Source organism: Microcaecilia unicolor, chromosome 11 (assembly GCF_901765095.1).
Source record: "Microcaecilia unicolor chromosome 11, aMicUni1.1, whole genome shotgun sequence".
Lineage (NCBI taxonomy): Eukaryota > Metazoa > Chordata > Amphibia > Gymnophiona > Siphonopidae > Microcaecilia > Microcaecilia unicolor.
In genome coordinates, this window is record NC_044041.1 from 17,420,914 (window position 1) to 17,444,462 (window position 23,549).

At 42.3% G+C, this 23,549-nt stretch overlaps 1 protein-coding gene across 3 annotated transcripts in view; it reads left to right on the forward strand.

Moving 5' to 3' along the window:
* CHEK2 (checkpoint kinase 2) overlaps positions 1-23,549 on the forward strand; it is a 76,343-nt gene that overhangs the window by 15,279 nt on the left and 37,515 nt on the right. For all 3 annotated transcript variants that reach the window (XR_003943767.1, XM_030218233.1, XM_030218234.1), the window contains exons 3-8: positions 2,088-2,212; positions 4,652-4,799; positions 9,690-9,777; positions 13,377-13,485; positions 15,942-15,995; positions 22,414-22,478. Coding sequence is in view for 2 of the 3 variants with exons in the window: in XM_030218233.1 (XP_030074093.1) it covers positions 2,088-2,212; positions 4,652-4,799; positions 9,690-9,777; positions 13,377-13,485; positions 15,942-15,995; positions 22,414-22,478 (589 nt within the window). In the remaining variant the exon portion in view is untranslated. The remainder of the gene's footprint in view (positions 1-2,087; positions 2,213-4,651; positions 4,800-9,689; positions 9,778-13,376; positions 13,486-15,941; positions 15,996-22,413; positions 22,479-23,549) is intronic.

Sequence of the window (23,549 nt, forward strand, 5' to 3'; positions counted from 1 at the left end):
ACAATATTTTGCATCGTCCCCAGGATTCTATATAGCGCGCCTAGAGATCCTTGCTGAAATTGGCGTAGATTCTGTAACATCCAAATATAGAAAGTTTACACATTTTTTTCATATATTAAAGAAATACAAACTTAATATAACACAATTAAATTTTATTATATATCAAAAAGACACAACCTATATTAAGTGCACTACCCCCTTAAATTCACATAAATGCTACCATAGTCCATATAGAGTAATTCAACCATTAATCTTAATGCCCTGTGTTAGCCCATTATTTATTCATAAATTGTTTATAGATCCAAGTATGTCTCTTATACTGAGATCTTCTTCTTCCTCGCTGATGCATTTTTGTTATCCATTCATGAACATTACCAAATCTGTTAATGACAAAATTATCCTCTGTTCTTCTGAACTATTGTTGAAGAGCAAATTAAAAGAGGGCTGAAGTACAATTTAAAAGAACTATGAAAAGTAGAACAATAGTTCAGAAGAACGGAGGATAATTTTGCCATTAACAGATTTGGTAATGTTCATGAATGGATGATGATAATGCACCAGTAAGGAAGAAGACGATCTCAGTATAAGAGACATGCTTTGGGCTAGCACAGGGCATTATGGTAAATGGTTGAATTACTCTATATCAGGGATGGCGAACCTTTCAGAGACCCGAGTGCCCAAACAGCAACCCAAAATCTAATTATTTATCACAAAGTGCCAGCCCCCCTCCCCCGTCCACCTCCCTCCGAGTTCCAGGCCCCTTCCGTCCCTCCCTCCCCTCCGAATTCCAGAGTCGTCGTCCCTCCCTCCCTTCCTTTGAGTTCCAGGCCCCTTCCCTTCTTCCGAATTTTAAAAGTCATCTCTTGACTTACCTCATCGGGGATGGGTTACGGCGGCCGGCAGCAGTGCTAAAATGCGTGCAGGCTCGGCCCTTCTCTCTCTCCTAGCTCTGGTCCCGTCCTCATTTCCAGTTTCCTCAAGGGCGGGACCAGAGCTCAGAGAGAGAGAAGGGCCGAGCCTGCACGCATTTTAGCGCTGCTGCCGGCCGCCATAACCCGTCCCCGATGAGGTAAGTCAAGAGATGACTTAAAATTCGGAGGGAGGGAGGGGGCCTGGAGCTCAAAGGAAGGGAGGGACAATGACTCTGGAACTCGGAGGGAGGGAGAGGGGTGCGGGGACCCTGGAACCAGGAGGCGACGGCACGCATGCCAACAGAGAGGGCTCTGCGTGCAATGTGGCTTACAATGTTCCGGCATGGCATTCGCCAATCCAGAGTAAAAGATACAATTAATATTACATAAAGAGCATGGATGACATAATAAAATTAAGCAATCAGGTACACAGATAAAACATTCAAACTATCAGGTAGGTGGTAATGCGTTACAGTTCCTATTATGGATCATTGTGGTATGCCTTGTTGAAGAGATAAGTCTTCAGTGATTTACGAAAGTTAATTAGGTCCTAAACTGTTTTCAGGTCCAATGTAAGTATTTCTTATGTGAAAAATTTTGTAAACTTTTCTTTATTTGGATTTAGTAGTTTCTGAGAAAGTTATTAGAATTGTAAGGATTCCTATTTGTATATTGTAGATTCCATAACATACATAACTGAATTGGCTTAAGTTAATCAGCGTTGGTAACGGCTCTTAATAAGCAGTAATGAGCACTAGTTTGCACTGATTAGAATTTACACTCACAACTTGCTAAGTGTATTCTGTAACAAAGTGCGCCGAATTTCTAACACGCGCAGACTAAAAGGGGCATAGTTATGGGCGGGGAAATGGGCGTTTCGTGGTGGTCAGAAATTTGCATTCCACATTTTTGTTAGTGTATATAGATGGGCATAGTTTTAGGTGCTGAGATGTCCTTAAGCATATTCGATAATCAAGGCATCGATTATAGAATACGCTCGGCACTGATTTCAGTGCTTTTTTTTTTTTTTTTTTAAACCATATATAGAATCTCTTCCCGTATGCAGAAAACAGCTCTACTATTTCACTTGAGGCAGAGTGGCTCTGAAATTCATCTTAAAGGTATCTGAATTTCCCTGTCAAGCACTTATCTGTATTTTTATTTTCTTTCCTGCAGACTGCATAGCCGATGAATATTGGTTTGGTAGAGACAAAAAGTGTGACTACAGTTTTGATAAGCCAATATTAAATCGGACTGACACATTTAAAACTTACAGCAAGAAGCACTTTAGAATTTTCAGGGTAAGTGGTTTTTTGTGTGTGTCAGTTCATTATTTGCACTTCATGGCATATTTTACTAAAGTGTGATCATACAAGCATTTTGAAGCAAGATTCATCTCCTGGTGTAGTATTATTTCAAGGCTTGTTATTAGTGAAGTACTAGTAAAAAAAGCTCCGTTTCTGATGCAAATGAAACGGGGGCTAGCAAGGTTTTCTTCTGTGTGCATGTGGGAGTGTGTGTGCCCTCTGCCCTCTCTCCCTTCCCCTGTGCTGTCTGTCCTCTCTGTCCCCTCCCCCCTCGGAGTTTCCTGCTGTGCTGTGTTTGTGTTACAGAGATAGTGAGGGCTTCTGCCCTCTCTCCCCTCCCCCCTCTGAGCCCTTCACTTCACTGTTACAGAGAGAGCGATTTGATTTCCTGCTTTGCTGTGTTTTCCTTCATTGTTTGTGTTACAGAGAGAGCGAGGGCGGGGCAGACACTCATGGGGAAACCGGATATCTCTCCCCCTTCACACTTCCGGCTGGAGGCTTCATTTAGAACGTTGGTGGTGCCTTTTATATATAGAGAGAATTCATACAGGATTAAATGAAGTCTCTTCTAGGGCTTGGTCTTTCTGTGGTATCTATGCTGAATAGTACAACCCCACTTCGATCTACTTCACTAATACTGAGAGACAACTCAAAATTCAAACGTGAAGATTCAACAACACTTCTTTGTTCAAGGAAGGAAAAGGGATCTCATCCTACTGTGGCAAACAAAACACAAATTACTTAGAAGCGCACAGTGAAAAAGTAATCACTGATCCAAAAACCTCCCAATGATTTTCTTGTATTTTTTCAAAAATCTTTTTCAAAAAAATTTTTTTTTTAATTTTTTACATGCAAATCAGTTATACTGTTTCAGTTTTGTACTGTTGCAGAATCAATCCTTCAAATATGCACAGTCCCCATCTGGTAAAATCCCACAAAAAAATGCATAAAACCGGGACTTCTCAGTCATGCAGTGTCCATATAGCAGCACTACAATATTCTAGCACTAAGTGTGGTGGTTTGCTCACTTGCTTATCATTGCAGCTGCAGTGGTTGATGGGGTTGTGTGCATTCCAGAAGGGACTTTCTGCTGCTTGTGCAGATACATACTGGCTTGTTCCAGAGAGCATCACAGATTATAGCTGGTGATGCCATTGGTTGAATTCAGTTTTCTCTACCTCCATCTGCTAGTGGTAAGGGATAACACTGGTTCAGAACAGCGCTCCTAACTAAAAAGATATTTAAGGTAAGACATAATTTCTCCTTCCATTTACTCTAGTACTAAATTCTCAAAAATTTGAGTGGGACTTTTTTTCCAACAGATCTTGCTTGCAAAATGAGTCTCCTGAATAACTACAGTGGACATTTTATGTGAATATTCTAAAAAAAAGCAAACAGCCAGCAGCAGCACCCTCCCCACATTCACAGTAGACACAATATCTGAATAATTCTTTCAGGAGAAATATACGTTTTAAAGATTTGTGCGTGGGTTGGTGGGGGGAAGGGGGGCGGCAGGCTTGCATGATCAGTATTTCTTCTCTGGCAATTGTACCTGTCTGCGTCTTCCAGGGAATAATTGGGTCTGACTATGTCACCACCTTCTCTTAGGACCCTGATTGGGGCCAAGGTTCACACCTTGTCCAATGAAAAAAAAGATATTTGTTCCAATTTAGCAGGCAAGTAGCATTTTTCAGGACCTATTTACATGATTCTGTGTATTATGATAGCGGATGCAGAAATGTGCATGCATGTGTGCCAAAGCACCTCAGTGCTGACTTACTCAGCTCTGTATCTCTCCCGAGCAGTGTTGACTAGTTCCATTTAAGCCATGTGATGGTTTCTGATTAGAGAATGACACTGGGACAAAGTTTGTCCCCACCCCGTCGGCTTTGTCCTTGTCTACAGAAGCCTTGGACACTTATGATTTTATATTTAAATCTTTTTATTAAAGTATAAAAAGGAACAATATGATGTGCAACTGTTGTGTATAAATTACAAACAGAAAACAATAATAACAATGAGCAGCTATAATAACCCTCCTTCCCACCACCACCCTCTACCCTTCCGACTAGAAAATGACACGTGGACAAAGTTTGTCCCCGTCCCTGTGGGCTCCGTCCCCGTGTCATTCTCTATTGCTGATTTAAATATGCATTGTAGAAGAAGTTATTGAGCAGCTAAAGAGTGAGGTTTAAAAAAAAAATCAATTTTAAAGAAAATGTTGCCATAGTGGGGCCAGAATTGGCAAATGTGTTCCAAGTTTAAATAAGGAACTTCTATGGCTTTTACTTTCTATGATCCTTTTGCTGAACTTGGAAGCTGAATCTTACCAAATATACTGCCCTTGTTAGGTGCTGCAGTTGGTATTTATAAATTAGGATTGTTTGGAACAGGAGCCTTTTTCAATAATGAATTATTTCCGATCTGTTACAGGAAATGGGGCCTGGGAATTCCTTCCTGGTATTCATTGAGGATCACAGTGGCAATGGGACGTTTTTGAACAAGGAAGAAATTGGAAAAGGGAACAGATTACCTTTAACTAATAATGATGAAATTGCACTTTCTGTTAAAACTAACAAAGGTAATATCTGACTTTTAAGGATAAACTTATCAGCTAACAGTGTATTGCTCTAGATGGATATATATGAAAGGCATTGACTTATTCCCCACTGTACTTTTGGGTCTAGAGAGCAGCTAAGCTTTTGTCTTTAACAGACATTTCCTTGTCATCTATACCAGACCAGTCCAGACTAATGGGTTGTGTCCATCTACCAGCGGAAGGAGACGGGGAAAATAGTTCCAAGTGAACCGCCCCTTGAGGGTATCGTTCAGCCTGGAATGTTCAGTATTTTCTCTGTCTCCTAGCGGATAGTGGACGGATCATGCAGCTGCTCTGGATTGCTGGCTGGTAACTCCTGTCCCAGATTCTTCTGGTGACAGTGGAACCAGGGGTGTGCTGGTAGCCATGTTGGGGCTAGTTTTAGATGATACTCGGTGGTCCTGAGTTCCTCATCTGCCAGCTAGGGTGATATCCAGTGACCCTGGTTCCCTCCCCTACCTCCCATGGCTGTCTTGTTTGCCTGTGGAAAGCAGCTCCTTGTCTGCGTTTTATACACAGTTCCGTCACTACCGCTGCGTCAGTTCTGCAGGTACCTCTAACATCCAGCTCTTTCAGTGGGGCACTGCTCATCCTCTGTCTGTTACTCTCAGCTTCTTCGTCTTGTTCAGTGCATTTCTATCTTTGCCAGAGGTATGCAACTCTTTCTTTGCCTGTGGTGCGTGGCTCAGTTTGTGTGCTTTGAGCGCAAATCCGTTTGTTCGCGTTGAGCACGGATCCTACTCTGCCTGATGAGCGCAGCTTCTTTTCTGTCCCTTGAGCACAGTTCAGTCTCTGACTGTGGAGCTTATTTTCACGTTTGCCTGTTGGACACTGTTTCACCTTGTCGGTCAACCCCAGCTTTTTTTCTGCAGGTTGGATGCAGTAACTTCTCAACAGCTGTGGTATACCGCAGTTTAGACTGCTAGACAAGGCTGTCTTGTCTCCTGTTAGCTACCATTTCCTGTGGCACCTTTTCTTGCCGTAGCCTCTTGGTGGCTGGCAAGAAGCTTCTCTATTACTGGAGTTTGAATTAGTCTCTGCTCCTTTTGTGGCTACTTGGCACCTTGGGGGTCTTTTCTCCACAGTGTGACTCTCGACTCTTTGTCTCCTTTTGTTCTCTTGGCTCTGTTCTTTCATTCCCAAGTCCAGAGCGAGGAGGACTCGTTCTACGGTTGTACCCTGGTATGCTGCTGCCCTTTCTTCATGGTTCTCCTGGAGAGACTAGCGCTCCAGTTACTTGGTTCTCTCGACTCTGGAGTTTCTTGTTGTTCTGTGTAATTTGATTCTCTCTCTAGGTGTGGGTCTGGGTGGTTCCTGGGCCTTGCTTCCTTTCTTCTAGGAAGTGTGGCACACTGTTTGGTGTTGCATACTCCTAGTACTTGTTAGGGTTGCTTCGTCTGACCATCTTGTGCTCATGGCAGACCGGCAGGTTTGGGAGTTAGTCTTTGTCCTGCCAAGGATTTGAGAAGTGGATCCTGGTCTAAGAGAGACAGTTCTTCTCCTTGTTGCTCGGATACCACTGTTGCCTTCCTTCCAAGGGGGGTCCTTTGGCATGAGTATCTTTTTCTGCTTCTTTTACTACTCTTGGGACAGGGGTACGTAATTTTTTCTTTTGCTCAGGACATTTGTTTACGTCCTACGGCTTCAGTTCCTTTTCCACTGTCTAACTGTGTTCCATTTTGGTAGCCTGATGGTTCGGATATTCAAATCCTTTTCTGCTGATCAGTTTTTTGCTGTGTGTATAGCTTTGATTTTTCAACCTTATGCATTCTTCTTCCCCCCCCCCCCCCCCCCCCCCCCCCCCCTTTGGGAAACTGCTTTGCTACATCCCATTAGTCTGGACTGGTCTGGTATAGATGACAAGGAAGGAAAAATGATGTTCTTACCTGATGATAATTTTCTTTCCTTTAATCATACCAAACCAGTCCAGGTGCCCTCCCTGGCTAATATCTGTCAGTGTTGTTTCGTTTAGGTATCCCCTAGCTGTTCCACAATTCTTCAATAGGCTGGGATGTCCTACATCACTGCCTACTTCATCTTCTCTATTCAGTCTCCTGCCACTTGTTGTTGTGCCAGCTCTGTATGACTCCTGTTACTTGTCATCACGGAGTTCTTTCCCCAGATTCAGGGGTAGATCTCTCTGTGCTTGAGGAAGCTCAGTATGGACCATTCCCTCCTGCTTACTTTACAGTGAGGAGAGATTGCAGTTGCCTTTGGCCAAGCAGGAACAGTGAGGTTCTGCATATTGGCTCCAAGAGTATGCCTGTTTGGTATTAACTATTTTTTTTCTAGACTTCAGGGCACCATTGCTTGGCTATTCGAAATACTGAACATTCCAGGCTGCACGATACCCTTAAGGGGCGGTTTACTTGGAACTATTTTCTCTGTCTCTTTCCGCTGGTAGATGGACACAACCCATTAGTCTGGACTGGTCTGGTATGGAAAGAAAATTATCAGGTAAGAACATAATTTTTCCTTAACAGAAGGTTCATTATACTACTTTGAGGACTGGCCCTCGTGGGACCTGTATGACATTTGCCCTCAGAGGCACTGATACCTACTGAAAATGCTGCAGAATGGTGTATTACTATAGCAGGAACCAAGAAGTAGTAGAGGATGATGCAAATGACGACCAACCATGGAGACGAATTTCAAAGTTCTTTAATACTACTACTACTACTATTTAGCATTTCTATAGCGCTACAAGGCGTACGCAGCGCTGCACAAACATAGAAGAAAGACAGTCCCTGCTCAAACAGCTTACAATCTAATAGACAAAAAATAAATAAAGTAAGCAAATCAAATCATGTCGATTAATAAAAGGACCAGAATTATGGACCCAACATGGTCTGTATTTTGGCAGGCGCAGCTGCCTGCCTCAGGGGTCATAATCAAACTACATAAAGTGTTCACAATCACTATACATATACATTACATTGATATTGCTATCTAATTAAAATAATAATGTGAAAAGTTAGATACCGTGAAAAAAAAACTTCAATTGTACAATCACTTATCAATATATAGATGTATATAAAACAATATATATATTTATAGATATGTGTGTGTATTTGTATATATGTATCTATATATATATCTATATATATATACATATATATATATATATATGTAATGGTCTAAAAAGCCATGTATTGACATGTCACATACCTGAATAAAAATAATATCCTCACTAAAAATACCTTATAACCTACATGTATTAACTACATGGAGTGGAGGAGTAGCCTAGTGGTTAGTGCAGTGGACTTTGATCCTGGGGAACTGAGTTCAATTTCCACTGCAGCTCCTTGTAACTCTGGGCAAGTCACTTAACCCTCCATTGCCCCTGGTACAAAATAAGTACCTGAATATACCGTGTTTCCCCGAAAATAAGACAGTGTCTTATATTAATTTTTGCTCCCAAAGATGCGCTAGGTCTTATTTTCAGGGGATGTCTTATTCGGGAGTAGAAGGGGGGACTGTGGCGGTCGGGAACAGTATTGAAGTGGGGCGCGGTATCCTGCAGGCGTAGGCCGTGGCTCGCCTATCTGCCCACAGTGACCGCAGGACTCGAGCGGAGCACAGCCGCCCTGGCCGGGCTGGGAATGGAGGGAGGGGTATGCACTAGGGAAGGTAATGGAATGTGGGGCCGGGCTGCTCTGGATGGGGGTCTTGGGAGGTTGTGAGAGGGCTTAGGGCGCAGGATCATCCCTACCATATTACAAAAGTTAAAAAAAAATTCTACGGTAACCCCGTTCCCCATTGGTGGCGCTTTATGCGCTCCTCCTGTACATTCGCAACACTTTCCATCCTTCTAGTCTGACTTAGCCCTTGGGCAATGGAGCAGCGCCGAAAGGGCTCGGTTACTCATATTCTTTTATTATTTCTGCAAGGGGGATGTTTCTTTTCTTTCCGGGCTCACGTACCAGTAGTTGATCTTCAGAAAAGCGTGAAGGAGGATGGTAGGAGTCCACTGGATGATAGATTTTCCACCTCAGTCTTGTTTCCTGCATTTCTTTAATGTTCTTTCGTCTTTGGGTTGCAGCAAAAAAAATTATGGTTTCTGTGTCCATGTCCCATCGGGGCCAAACAAAAACTTTGCTAGGTCTTACTTTCGGGGGGAGGCCTTATATTTAGTAATTCGGCAAAACCTCTACTAGGTCTTATTTTCGGAGAAACAGGGTACTATGTAAACTGCTTTGAATGTAGTTGCATAAGCCACAGAAAGGTGGTATGTCAAATCCCATTCCCTAAAATAAGAACCTAAAACACATTCCTACCTCTGGCAGTCAAATCAAACAAAGTGTGCCTGGTGCAGGAGTTCAGCTTGGCTTTCTGGTTCTGACTGCTGGGGAAAAAGTGCGTTACAGTGTATAGATCTAATGCAAAATTGAAGTGATTGCAAGATAGGAAGCCTTAACCGGTTAAGAATATCATAACCGGTTAACCTGAGGTGCCAGTTTTTCCTTACTCTTTCACAGTATATTTCTTAACTTTACACATTATTTATTCTTTTAATTAGATAGGAATATTAATGTATATGTATTGATCGTGAACCATCTTTCTTTTTTTTCTTTTTTTGATTGTGACCCCATGAGGCAGGTGGCTGTGTCTGCTGAAACACGGACCGTGTCGGGTCCATAATTTTGGTGCTTTGAAATTAATCTCCCTGGTTGGTTGTCATTTGCATTATCCTCTACTACTTCTTGGTTCCTTCCTTCTGGATTTACGTAGATAGATCTTCCTGTTGTGTGCGTTGCTATGACAAGCGGAGATTCATCTGACCAAGTAAAGACATGTTATCAATATGTTTTCTGTGGGTTTCTTTTCCTTTTAATTTTAACACAATAAGTCTGAAATTCTTTTGTGTTCTAGTTTTTGTATTTTCGGACTTGACGGATGTCCAATCAGAATATCCAAAGGAAGTGAGAGAGAAATACATAGTATCAAAAACTCTTGGAAGGTAAATTGAGTCCTTTTACCAGAAATTTAAGACACTGGTTAAAACTTGGGTTATTCCCGCTTGCACATAAATGACTTCTCCTATTTGTTTGGGGTTTTTTTTTTTCTCCCAAATCTCCTTTGCTTTTGCCAGCAGCATCCCAGTCTATCCCTTTCTACCCCACCCTTTTTTTCCTCCTCGCTTTTTGTTGTGTTTGTCTGCTCTGTTCTGCAACCCCCCCCAACCTGTTCTCTCCTTGAACCTTTTTTTTTTTTTAATTGTGAACTACTCAGCTGCACCCTAGTACAGTGTTTCCCAAGTCAGTCCTGGAGTACCCCCTTGCCAGTCAAGATTTTTATGATATCCACAATGAATATGCATGAACTTGATTTGCATATTCTGCCTCCTTTATATGCAAGTTTCTTTCATACAGATTCATTATGGATATCCTGAAAAACCTGACTGGCAAAGGGGTACTTCAGGACCAGACTTGGGTAACACTGCATTAGACATTCTCTGACAGGCATTGCTGTGAGCTGAGCAGCCACAGAAGGGTACTGAAGTTCTATCTCTGACTTTTTTGCAGGATATGGCAGACCTGTTATTGTCAATCTAGTCCTGCTGTTTTTGTATATGAGAAAATGGCCATTTTTGACACAAGGGAGTACCTGAATATGGTGCCTTGATAAAAGAGTCAAATGTATACCACCAAAATACAGTTTTGCTCTAGCCACTAACAGTAACCCACGAGAACCAAGGAATAATATAATTATATTAACCAAACGAAACCTCAATAGCCCAGGGCGCCTACATCAATGGTCAATCCCTGAAAGGGCTTATCATCTCTGGTTTCTCTCACTTCCGCTAGGGTTTGTTTTCAGAGAAGTGAGAGAAACCAGTGATAAGCCCTTTCAGGGATTGGCCATTGATGTAGGCGCCCTGGGCTATTGAGGTTTCGTTTGGTTAATATAATTATATTATTCCTTGGTTATCATAGCTTACTGTTAGTGGCTAGATCAAAATTATATTTTGGTGGTGTACATTTGATTTTTTTGCTCTTCAGTATTGATTTTTTTGATTTTTCAAGCCTTGATAGAGCCAATATATAGTATAGGGCTTTTTTTTTTTTTGTCTTTGGCACATTGAGGTAACCTATATAATAATTCTCACCTTCAACGTTCTATGCGTCTTGCTGCCTGTGTTTGTGACTTCTTCGGAGTTGGTCTGCTAGGCTCCATAGCACAGGCTGACGTCATCAAACGCCTTGTGACGTCCCAACATAAGAACCTGGGAAGTAATCTGTTCCGGGGCAGAGGGAGCAGGGAACCAGTAGAGCCGGGGCCGCCCCGCCCTTGCTACGCCATTGGTCAAGGGGAATATGCTGGATAGAGGAGTAGAGAGGGTAGGGAAGACAGGAGATACTGAATCAAGGAAGGATTGAAAGAAAGGAAATATGCTTGCTCAGGGAGAGAAGGGTAGATAGTAGACATGGTGGGAGTAGGGTGACACAAAGGAGATGCTGAATTGGGATGGGGAAGAGGGAGGGAGGGGGGGCCTTGGCACAAACTCTCATTCTCACACACCCAGTCTCACTCTCTCTGTGTCACACACACACACTCGCACATTTTCTCTCTCTCTCTCACACACACACTCCGAGGAAAACCTTGCTAGCGCCCGTTTCATTTGTGTCAGAAACTGGCCTTTTTTTTTTTACTAGTAATTACATAAAAGGAATTAGGAGACACTTGGGGGATAATTCTATAAGGAGCCTCCTAGATTAGGTGGCAAGAATAGTATAAACGCAGATATTCTAGTTTTTATAGTTTTATTAAAACTTACTGTACTACATGTCTCTCAATGCAGAGCGTTGTACAATCTAAAATAAAGAACTCTGATAGAAACAGGACAGCAACACATAGACACAGAAAAGAAACATAAGAAAAGGGTAAAACAGGGAAAGGCAAAAGAAAAGAAAGTTAGAAAGGTGTATTTGATCAGTTTTGTTTAATTCCTATTCGGTAAGTATGCGTCAGTATTTAGTGATGGGCACTTTGCAGAGGGATGTTTACATGGACAGAGTGCGTATGCACTCGTGTGGATTATAAAATACTGTAACTGTCTCGGCACTAGTGTTTACACCAGCTCTATGGCTAGTGTAAGAGTTCACACCTAAAATATAGGCAGGTATTTGAACTGTTATACTAGTATTCTATAAAGAAGAGAAGCCACCCAAGTTTCTTTACAAAATAGGATCTGTATAGTTGCCTCTTTTATAATATTACTAGTAAAAAAGGCCCGTTTCTGAAAGAAATGAAACGGGCGCTAGCAAGGTTGTCCTCTAATGTCAATTATGTTTTTAAGGGAACTGTTAGGAGAGAGCGTGTGTGTGTGTCAGAGAGTGAGAGAGTGTGGTGTGTGTCCTGTGTGCACCAATTATGCTCTCTCCCCTGCATTCATCCATCCATGTTCAGCATCTCTCCCCTGCCCCCTCCATCCATCGTGGTGCAGCAATTCTCCTCTGTCCCTTGCCCTCCTCCCACTACATGTGCACCAACTCTGCATTCTCCCCTGGCCTCTCCTCCATCCACCCATATCCAGGGCCCCCCTCCCTCCATCCTTTTGAGTTCCAGGCCCCCCTCCCCTTTGAGTTCCAGGACCCCCTCCCCTCCCTCCCCCCCCTTGAGTTCCCTTTGATTTGCAGGACGCTCCCTCCCTCCGAGGACCATGCCCCCGCGCCCCTCTCTCTCTCTCCTCGGGGTGCAGCATCCACAGTGAAGGCGAGCATGTGTCTCAGCTTTGCCTCTGGTCCCACCCTCATTTCCTGTTTCCGGAAGGGCGGGACCAGAGGCAGAGCTGAGACAAATGCGAAGGCAGTTTGAAGCGCCGCTCGCCTTCACTGTGGATGCTGCACCCCAAGGTAAGAATTTTTAAAATACAGCCAGCACTTAGGAAGGCGAGGGGCTGCCGGAGGACAGGTCGTGCTTGGAGGGCAGAGAGAGAAGGAGGGAGGCGCGGGGGCTGGCAACTATACAGAGTTCCCTCGACGGCGGGGCAATTACGAACCCTACGAATACTACACGGCTTTACTGCCACGCTGCCACGGAGTCGGCTTCAGAACGTTGGAGGTGTGAATTATTATATTAGATGTTATTATTATTAACATTTGTATAGTGCTACCAGACGCATGCAGCGCTGAACACCTGACATAGACAGCCCCTGCTCAATAGAGCTTACAATCTAAAAATAATACAGACAGACAAGACAATTAAGGGCGAGAGATGTTCTGTTTTAACTGACCACAAATGTAAGACTACTAATACATTCTGTTTACTAAGTACAGTATAGTCTCGATTATCTGACCTTCACTAATTCAGCATATCCGACAGACACCCCCCCCCCCCCCCAATGACATCACATTCATTTCTGTTAAAAATCTTTGCTTTAGGACAAATTTTGAAAATCGGGAACTCTGTACTGCAGTGTTTTCCTTATTATCCAACGTTCCATTTTTCCCCACAACGGGTTGGTCCCGTTTTTATTGGAGAATCAAGACTTTAATTGTATGTTTGCTGTTAAGTCACTGCCTTTTCATAAATAATACCGCTCCATTTTTCTATTAGCGGTGCCTGTGGAGAGGTCAAATTGGCTTTTGAAAAGTCAACCTGCAAGAAGGTGGCAATTAAAATCATCAGCAAGCAGAGATTTAGGATAAGCGCCTCACAGAGCACGGTAAGTGTACAACTGCTGTAGGTGCTTTTTTAGTTATTTGAGTTAAGACCACAGTCGGAACAAAGAGCCAAGTTTGCGATCAGAATGTTGTGGAGCCACAGTAAGCCATAAAATTGACTTTTTCAAGAGCTTTGTTGCCTATGTGCATTGCTTCCTGTGGATGCATTAGTGCCTGTAGGTTCCTTGAAAAGTTGGCGAACTGTTCTAGTCAATATTTACGGGCCAGTATTAAGTGGGAGATAAGCAGGTAGGTTGTACCTGGATATTCAGTGGTACTGACCCGGATAGTGCTGCTGAATAACCAGGCAGACCGCTATGACGCCCAAACAGTAGAAATTCCCACCACACTATGTGAAATAATTTTTACGAAGAAGTCCTGGGCTCAATCACTGCAAATCATCATTCTTGACTGAGAACAATTTGTATCGCCTGCATTTTACTTTATCATTACCCACCAATGACGCTGCCTTTGTTAGGAAAAACCTTTTTCCTTTTTAAATTCAGTTCCAATATATAGAGAACAATCGCTTATCTTAGAACGTGATCCACTTTATCCCAAGAGCTATCTTTAAAAAAAAAACCCTGGACATCTGCGACACAACTTAACCAAAGATCATAACGGACATATCCTAACTCTTCTTCCCCTCTCTAAGCTCTCCCCAATTGTCTTTACCTTACATGTATCTTACTCCACCATAATATCACCTTGATATTAATCTCAACTTGTATTTGTTCATACCGAAATCGGTTAACGCCGATTACGGTACCATGTAAGCCACGTTGAGCCTGCAAAAAGGTGGGAAAATGTGGGATACAAATGCAACAAATAAATAAAGCCAGTCAAATTGACAGTGGTGGGGAAAGGACCAATTCTGTATTAGCATCAGTAGCATTTGGGGGGAGGGGGGGGCACTTCCATTTCAAACTACTCTATGGTGCGGTGTCCTGCCCTGCTTCCTGCATGCACTTTTTTCTGGTGTCCCTAAAAAAAAAAGTGTGATGGCTAGTCTTCTCCAGATAATTCGGATACTAGTCTGATGCAGATATGTCCTGTGGGATGGCTGTGTAAGGGTATCTATTCAATAATGTCTGAGTTTCCTCTCAGAGGCTGTTTGTGTTGTCTCCATTTTGCTCCCAAATTCAAGTAGGCATAAAGAGGGACACAGCTTAAAAGCCGTTTTTCTACGTAAATGACTACCTGCGTAAAAGGGCCGTGAGTATGATCACGTGTACTTTTACCCTCACTTTCCAGAAAGTTCTCCCAGAGTGGGTTTAGGCTGGGTGGACAATAACGCATGTAGTTTTGCATTTTCCAACCTACATGTGTTGTTTTTTTCAGGGAAAAGTATCTTCAGAAGAGGCAAGGGCTGTTATGTGTGGATAATTTTTCCCTAGGCGGTTTTCAAAGGGACCATATTTGTCTGTGAGAATTGGTGGAAAGTCCATGGTTTAAAGTATATGCGGACTTAGCAAATCATGTTCTGAAAATTGCCTTTCATGAATAAATAAAGTGGACCCAGGAGGTGTGGTTACTTGCTGGATCTTAGAATGTAAGACTAGCCATACTGGGGCAGACCGATGATCCATCTTGCCCATTCTCCGAGGACAAGCAGGCTGCTTGTTCTCACGACTTGGTTGACGTCCACGGCAGCCCCCCACAAACCCAGTCGTGAGAACAATCAGCCTGCTGTCCTCGGAGAACACCTGCTACAGGTATGTATCATTCGCTGTATCCTCCTTCCACAATTTTCCAATCCAGGTCACAAGTACTTGCAAGAATACCAAAGAGAAGTAACATTCCATGCTACCAATCCCAGGACAAGAAGTGGCTTCCCCCATCTCTATCTTAATAGCAGACTATGGACTTTTCCTCCAGGAACTTGTCCAAATCTTTTTTTTTTTTTTTTTTTAATCCAGATATGCTAACTGCTGTAACCACATCCTCTGGCAATGAATTCCAGAGCTTAATTAAAATGTTTCCTCCTATTCATTTTAGAGGTATTACCTTGTAAGTTCATTGAGCATCCCCTAGTCTTTGTACTTCTTGAACGAGCAAACAATCAATTCATGTTTACCCGTTCTACTCCACTCAGGATTTTGTAGACCTCTATCATATCTCCCGTTGGCCATCTCTTTTTCCAAGCTGAAGAGCCCTAACCTCTTTAGCCTTTCCTCATATGAGAGGAGTTCAGTTCCTTTTATCATTTGGGTCACCCTTCTTTGAACTGTTCTAATTCCGCTATGTCTTTTTATAGAGAGACGGCGACTGGGATTGCACGCAATACTCAAGGCTTTGTTTTATTGTTTCAGGATGGGCTAATCTAGGACTGGTTGTACTCCATTGCAAGGATAGAGCTGTACTGTGTATAATGTTGCTAATTTTCACTTTGCATTTGTTGTGATGTAATCTCACAGATCCCAATCTCTCTCTCTTTTTTTTTTTTTTTATAATGTAGAATTCAGGTCTTAATGTGGACACAGAAGTTGAGATTTTAAAGAAATTAAATCATGTGAGTATAATTTTAGAAAACATTGGAGCTTTATGTAAGGTTTTAATTAGTTGGCCTTTGAAATGATCTTCATTGCTTTTCTGAGATTACATGTGTCTAATAATTATATTTTAAAGTTTAGTCTATAGAAACAGAGGTGAAAGTTGCTTCCTGAACTTGCTGCCTTCAAACAGTCAGGATTTAAAAGCCAATATGCAAAGAGCTAAAGAAAGCTGAGATGCACGTAAACTATACAAATAGTTCAAATTGACCCTTTAAGACTTTTATCCAGACTGCTTTAAGAGTTTGTATCAGTGGACAGGGAAACAGGAAGGCAGATTGTTTTAATATTTTAATGTACCGGTTTGTCATTTTATTATGAATGTTTATCATCTACCCGTTGAGCAGCCACTCTTGCAAAAGTAGATTCTTTATATTTGATTAGTTATCATCTACCTTGAACATGAGCTTGGTGAGTGGGTTATAGAAACTCTACATCCTATGCTCCGGTGTTAAGTCAGATGTACTCCAAGATTTTTCCCATAGACGCATGGAAGCTTAATTTTATAACAGATCATGTACACTGCAGATGAAAATAGGTGGGTATTTTTATTTAGAAAAATATCAATCCAAAGCAATAAAACCAACATAAAAACAAGGATCACAACAATAGAATATCCCACTCTAAAAATCCCTAATCCTACTGCAAACTAATTACCAAATCTCCACATACATTATCAACCCTCCCCAACACCCTATTTGTTCCAACCATGTACCGAAATGTGGTGTATGCTGTTCCTTTAGCACCCCCCACCCCATTGGTAAGTGGGTAGGTGGACAAGAGCAGTTACTATGGAACTTTTGTAAGTCTTAAGTGCTTTGAAAATACACCTGCATGTGTCTTCATAAAATACTAGCACAAAAACAGCAGAAATTGCAGGTAAATTGAGGTCACGGACATTTATACCAGCTTGGGATCCATATGTAAAGTATGTGCAATGCAGTTATTTTATAAAATAAGTGTGCAAATTATGACTTTTTCCACGCTGTGCCCAAAACCTGCCCTTGAACATGCTTTCACTATGGCTCTGGTAAAAGTAGATGTGTTCTTTTACTGTATTTACTAAAGAACATGACTTTTAAAAATTCCCCGCAAAGTGGATAGAAAGTGACTGTTACAAAGTTAGGTACAGGTATAAACGCATCTTTGTACAAGCTTTTCGGGGAGTTTAAATTGTTACAAGCTGTTTTGAGGAGCGTTGTTCAGAATGCCGTCTGATTTTTGGTTTTAGTGTTTTATATTATGTAATTTTTTAAACGTTTTTACTGTAAGCCGCTTAGCTTTCTTAGGTGGGATATAAGTTTTAAAAATAAATACAAAAAGTCACGCCAAAAGATTCCATCTACTTGTTCATGATCTATGAATAGGGGCTTCCAGAGGTGTGGTTTGGGCAGAGTTGCAGTGTGCATGTATGTGGTATTTATTTATCTACTATAATAAAACTCACCGACAACGTTCTGAAGTCGCTCAGTCACTCATTGAAGGGTTCATGGATTCATGGTGGTGAAGCCAGAACACTGACCATGTCTCTCTGCCCCGCCCTCGCATGACGGACCAATCAGAAAAAACACCCTCAACATTCTGAAACACAAAGGACCATCACAACACCGTTCCCAGGCAACAGTAGGCAACGTAAGACGGACCAATCAGAGGAAACGACGTGACAATAAGGGAGGAGCATTCCCCAGCAGAATGGCTCATTATCTGTGCAGCACGGAGAGCACAGAACCACCGCTGGAACGAGAGAAGAATATTCCTGCTGTGGGTATGTGCAAAAATAGACCGGGAGGGGGGAGGGAGAAATTTTTAAATGCCTAATGCCAGTACTGAAGAGTGCCAGAGGGCCTATAGCACAGACTATATTTGGGATCGCTTGACATGGAGTCAGAGGAGCCGGAAAACAACGTGCCCATCACCATCTGGGACGTGGGCGAACAGGACAAGCTGCGGCCCAGCCAGCAGCAAACAGCAACCAAGGAAGGGGGAGGAGTACTCCTTCCCTGCCTAGGAATCGCTGGAGACTGGCTGCCAAACTAACGAAACAACCGCACACCGACGCACCACCTCCATCATTCGAAAGGCATCCACTCTTTCTACAACAGAAATGCAAACTAATAATACAAAACAAACAAAGAATATATGGTTTCTCAGGCGGCTGCAGGTAACTCCCCACCCCCTTCCTCTTCCCCTTTTGCCAAAGCGGCCAAGGACATGCCCAACCATCCCCAGCCTCAGGCAAGCTGTCTCCCACCTCGGGGATTCCCCGAGCACCCGGAAAAAGACGGCGCTGATTCCTGCAGCGCATAAATGTTCCAGCATTCCCCTGCAGCCGGCCAGAATTGGACCAAACATACCGGATCACCCCCCGACGGCCCGAGACCCTGCTCTTCTCCCTTCCGCCAACTTAAAACAACCATCCCCGTCCTCAGGCAAGCCGTCACCCACCTCCAGGATGCCCAGAACCCCAGCCCAATGGAAAAAGATGGCGCTGCTTCCAACAGCACATTTCTCTTCCAGCATTCCCCTACAGCAGCCCTGAAACGGCCAAAAAATACCGACAGACAAAGAACGTGCTCCTCAACCTTCCGCCCATCTAAAACAACACTGCTGCCTCAGCACAACACAAAAAAAAAAAAAAAAATGGAAAAAAAACACTCAACAAAGGCTGACCCCCCTACAATCACATTTACATTTCACCAACAGAGACCCCCCTCCACAAACCTCCTTGACAGACAAAACCACACACACACAATACAACAGAAACACACCCTCAAAGCCACACACCAATCCAACCCACTTTGCCAGCACAGCACAGCACATCCCCCAAGCAAAAAACAAAACAAAAAAAGACACACATCAACAACCTACACATACACACACACACACACACACACAAAAAAACCCACATGCTAGCGCCCGTTTCATTGGTTTCGGAAATGGGCCTTTTTTACTAGTTTATTTATAAAATACATTGGTACTTGCACAGAGCACATGCATATTTATACCTTCTTCAAAGCAAATAACCCTTTAGATCCGAAAGACAAGAGCACAGTATGAAATCTGGTGATATTTTAAGCAGTGCACATTGTGTTCAGGGAGCTCGTTGTTGGCAACCTTTGAAGCACTGAGTGTTTTCTGTGAAGGTGTGACTTGCATTTTTGAAGCAACATTTAAATTGCCCTGATGCAGCCATCGATATGCTGAAACATTTCTGGAGTTTTCTTTTTTTAATTATTATTATTTATTTATAAATTTACACATTTACATTTATTGCAATATACATAAATCTTGAAATATGGAAAAAAAAGAAATAGTAAGATTAAATCAAAATAAGGCAATCAAAAAAAAAAATTATAAATTAGTCCACAATTAGTGATCCAACGGCTAGGAAATTGTCTTATATAAGACACATTTAAATTATAAGAAATAATTTATCTATAGGATGGAAGGAATTAGAGTTGGCGCAGCCAATTAATAGCGCTTATGATCCAGGTTAAATACTACATTACTCTTTACTGGTAATAAATTCTAACATCTTTCCTGGGTCAAAGAAAATATAATTAGTGGAATCCAAAGAAATATGACATCTCCATGGAAATGTAAGTAGAAAAGTCCCTCCTAAATGGAGAACTCTTGCTTTCATCGACATAAAATGAAACCTTTTTTATTGGACATAACTTAATACATTTCTTGATTAGCTTTCGAAGGTTGCCCTTCTTCGTCAGATCGGAAATAAGCAAATGTGCTAGCTGACAGTGTATATAAGTGAAAACATTCAAGCATTACTATGACAGTCTGACAGGGTAGGAGGATGGGGGTGGATAGGAGGTATGCATGGGGACATCAAAGCATATCATTGATATTCTAACAGGATGGGTGTGGTACACTGTCAGCTAGCACATTTGCTTATTTCCGATCTGACGAAGAAGGGCAACCTTCGAAAGCTAATCAAGAAATGTATTAAGTTATGTCCAGTAAAAAAAGGTATCATCTTATTTTCTTTTCCATGTTTCATTTTGTTTGATTTCTATTGATAACCTTAAGAGTGGACTAACACGGCTACCACACTCCTCTACTTATCGACTTAAAAGAAATGTCTGAAGACCTACCTCTGTGATCGTTCATTCTCCTCAGCAGCTTGACTCTTGCATCTCCGCCTTCCATTCCCCTTCAGTTTTTTTCCCTCCCTCCCCCCTCTCTTCAGCATTGCACTACTGTTATTCTGATGTACTTTCTCCTGCATTGTATGCCACATAGAGCCCGCCTTGGTGGGAATATGTGGGATATAAATGTTCACAATAAATAAACTCTCTTCTTTTTTTCTGGAGTTTGTGACATCTAAATGTTTGGACAACATAGATTCGCACAGCTGTCAGAGGATGCTTTCTCAATAGTTGTCTGTTTATGATCACTGGTTGATAACTGTACTGCTCTTTTGGATCAAAGATTCACTGCAGCCACTCGTTGGCTGTTTCTGCTGATAGAACACTTCAGTACATCTAGCCCCCAAGTGTGCTGTTGGGGAAAGTGACATTTATCAAAGGACTCGCTCATAAGAGAGCCAAATGCGGCTGCTGTTAAATCCAGTGATGAGCAGCCCAGACCCTGTGTGCCGGACAGAATTCAATGAAATAATTGCACTTGTGATTGGGACAGATGTTGGATATCCTTCATCAATGCTCTGCACGCTGAGTAGTTGGAGCTCAGTTATGAGCAAGTGATTTTTTTTTGGTCTCTTATCCTTTTGGCTAGATTTTGGATGCATAATTTGCACGCATGAGTGGAGGAGTGGCCTAGTGGTTAGGGTGGTGGACCTTGGTCCTGAGGAACTGAGTTCAATTCCCACTTCAGGCACAGGCAGCTCCTTGTGACTCTGGGCAAGTCACTTAACCCTCCATTGCCCCATGTAAGCCGCATTGAGCCTGCCATGAGTGGGAAAGCGCGGGGTACAAATGTAACAAAAATAAAATAGATACTATTGGAGATTCTACATGGAATGTTGCTACTATTGGAGATTCTACATGGAATGCTGCTATTCCACTAGCAACATTCCATGTAGAAGGCTGCGCAGGCTTCTGTGCAGGACGTCAGACTCACAGAAGCCTGCGCGGCCACATTGGTGATTTGCAAGGGATGACCTCTACATGGAATGTTGCTAGTGGAATAGCAACATTCCATGTAGAATCTCAAATAGTAGCAACAGTGGAGGAGTGGCCTAGCGGTTAGGGTGGTGGACTTTGGTCCTGGGGAACTGAGGAACTGAGTTTGATTCCCACTTCAGGCACAGGCAGCTCCTTGTGACTCTGGGCAAGTCACTTAACCCTCCATTGCCCCATGTAAGCCGCATTGAGCCTGCCGTGAGTGGGAAAGCGCGGGGTACAAATGTAACAAAAATAAAATAGATACTATTGGAGATTCTACATGGAATGTTGCTACTATTGGAGATTCTACATGGAATGTTGCTATTCCACTAGCAACATTCCATGTAGAAGGCTGCGCAGGCTTCTGTTTCTGTGAGTCTGACGTCCTGCACGTACGTGCAGGACATCAGACTCGCAGAAGCAGAAGCCTGCGCGGCCACATTGCTGATCTACAAGGGCCGTCTTCTACATGGAATGTTGCTAGTGGAATAGCAACATTCCATGTAGAATCTATAGAAATCAAACAAAATAAAACCTGGAAAAGAAAATAAGATGATACTTTTTTTATTGGACATAACTTAATACATTTCTTGATTAGCTTTCGAAGGTTGCCCTTCTTCGTCAGATCGGAAATAAGCAAATGTGCTAGCTGACAGTGTATATAAGTGAAAACATTCAAGCATTACTATGACAGTAAAATAGATACCATTGGAGATTCTACATGGAATGTTGCTACTATTGGAGATTCTACATGGAATGTTGCTACTATTTGAGATTCTACATGGAATATTGTTACTATTGGAGATTCTACATGGAATGTTGCTATTCCACTAGCAACGTTCCATGTAGAAGGCTGCGCAGGCTTCTGCTTCTGTGAGTCTGACGTCCTGCACTTACGTGCAGGACGTCAGACTCACAGAAGCAGAAGCCTGCGCGGCCACATTGGTGATCTGCAAGGGCGGACTTCTACATGGAATGTTGCTAGTGCCATGAGTGGGAAAGCACGGGGTACAAATGTAAGAAAAATAAAATAAAAATCAACAGACTGGCAATACATCAACCTCTGATAAGATTAGAACAGAAGTCAGCTCACCTTTCAGTAGTTGTTGTTTAACTGATATGTGAAAGTTGGATTCCTAGCTCTTTCTGTTCACATACAAATGAACTTTGCTTCAAAGTAATTCTACTATGTGAAGGACAGCTTGTTTCATTTTCACTTTTTTTTTTTCCTTTTTAGCCCTGCATAATCAAAATAGAAAACTTTTTTGACACGGAGGATTCTTATTACATTGTGTTAGAATTGTAAGTAGTTTTTTTTTTTTTTTTTTTTAATTTCACTTTTATTTGTAGTGTATTTGTAGAAATGACCAGAGCCAGATTTGATATCCATGACCTTGAGGTTGAAAGGCTGGAACAATTCAGCTGCCCAGCAGGACTAATCATTTTTTGCTTTTAGATTAGATCTCTGCGAAGTCACTGTGCGGCTTTACTTGGGCGTAAGTTTCTTCGATTGTAGCAGGGAAAGGAGAAGCCACCTACTGCAGCAGTCGAAAGTCTTATTTTCTAAAGTGTTTTAACGAGAAAAAAATTTACAGAGATGAGAATAATAGTCCTTGTCAAGTGAGATTGTAAATCAAGATGCTTTTATGTGCTCATCGGTCACTGCATTATATTTTCAGTGTCTCCAACTGTAGCCTGAGTACATTTCAGCACCGTAGCAGCTTACGATAACCAAGTAAATGGATTCAGTATCCATCTACCCATTAATGGCCAGATTCATGATGAGCTTCTAGCACGTTAAACCTCCATCAGAAAACCACCAGCATCATGAGACGTAAATGTAATTGATGAAAGCACAACATGAACTGCTGGAATCAGCAGGAGTGGAGGAGTAGCCTAGTGGTTAGTGCAGTGGACTTTGATCCTGGGGAACTGAGTTCCATTCCCACTGCAGCTCCTTGTTACTCCGGGCAAGTCACTTAACCCTCCGTTGCCCCTGGTACAAAATAAGTACCTGAATATATGTAAACCGCTTTGAATGTAGTTGCATAAACCACAGAAAGGCAGTATATCAAGTCCCATTTCCCTTTCCCTATTTGAGATTCTACATGGAATGTTGCTACTATTGGAGATTCTACATGGAATGTTGAGATTCTGTTGCTACTATTTGAGATTCTACATGGAATGTTGCTATTCCACTAGCAATATTCCATGTAGAAGCCTGCCCTTGCAGATCAGCAACGCAGCCGCGCAGGCTTCTGTTTCTGTGAGTCTGACGTCCTGCACATACTTGCAGGAAGTCAGACTCACAGAAACAAGCCTGCGCAGCCGCATTCCTGATCTGAAAGGGCAGGCTTCTACATGGAATGTTGC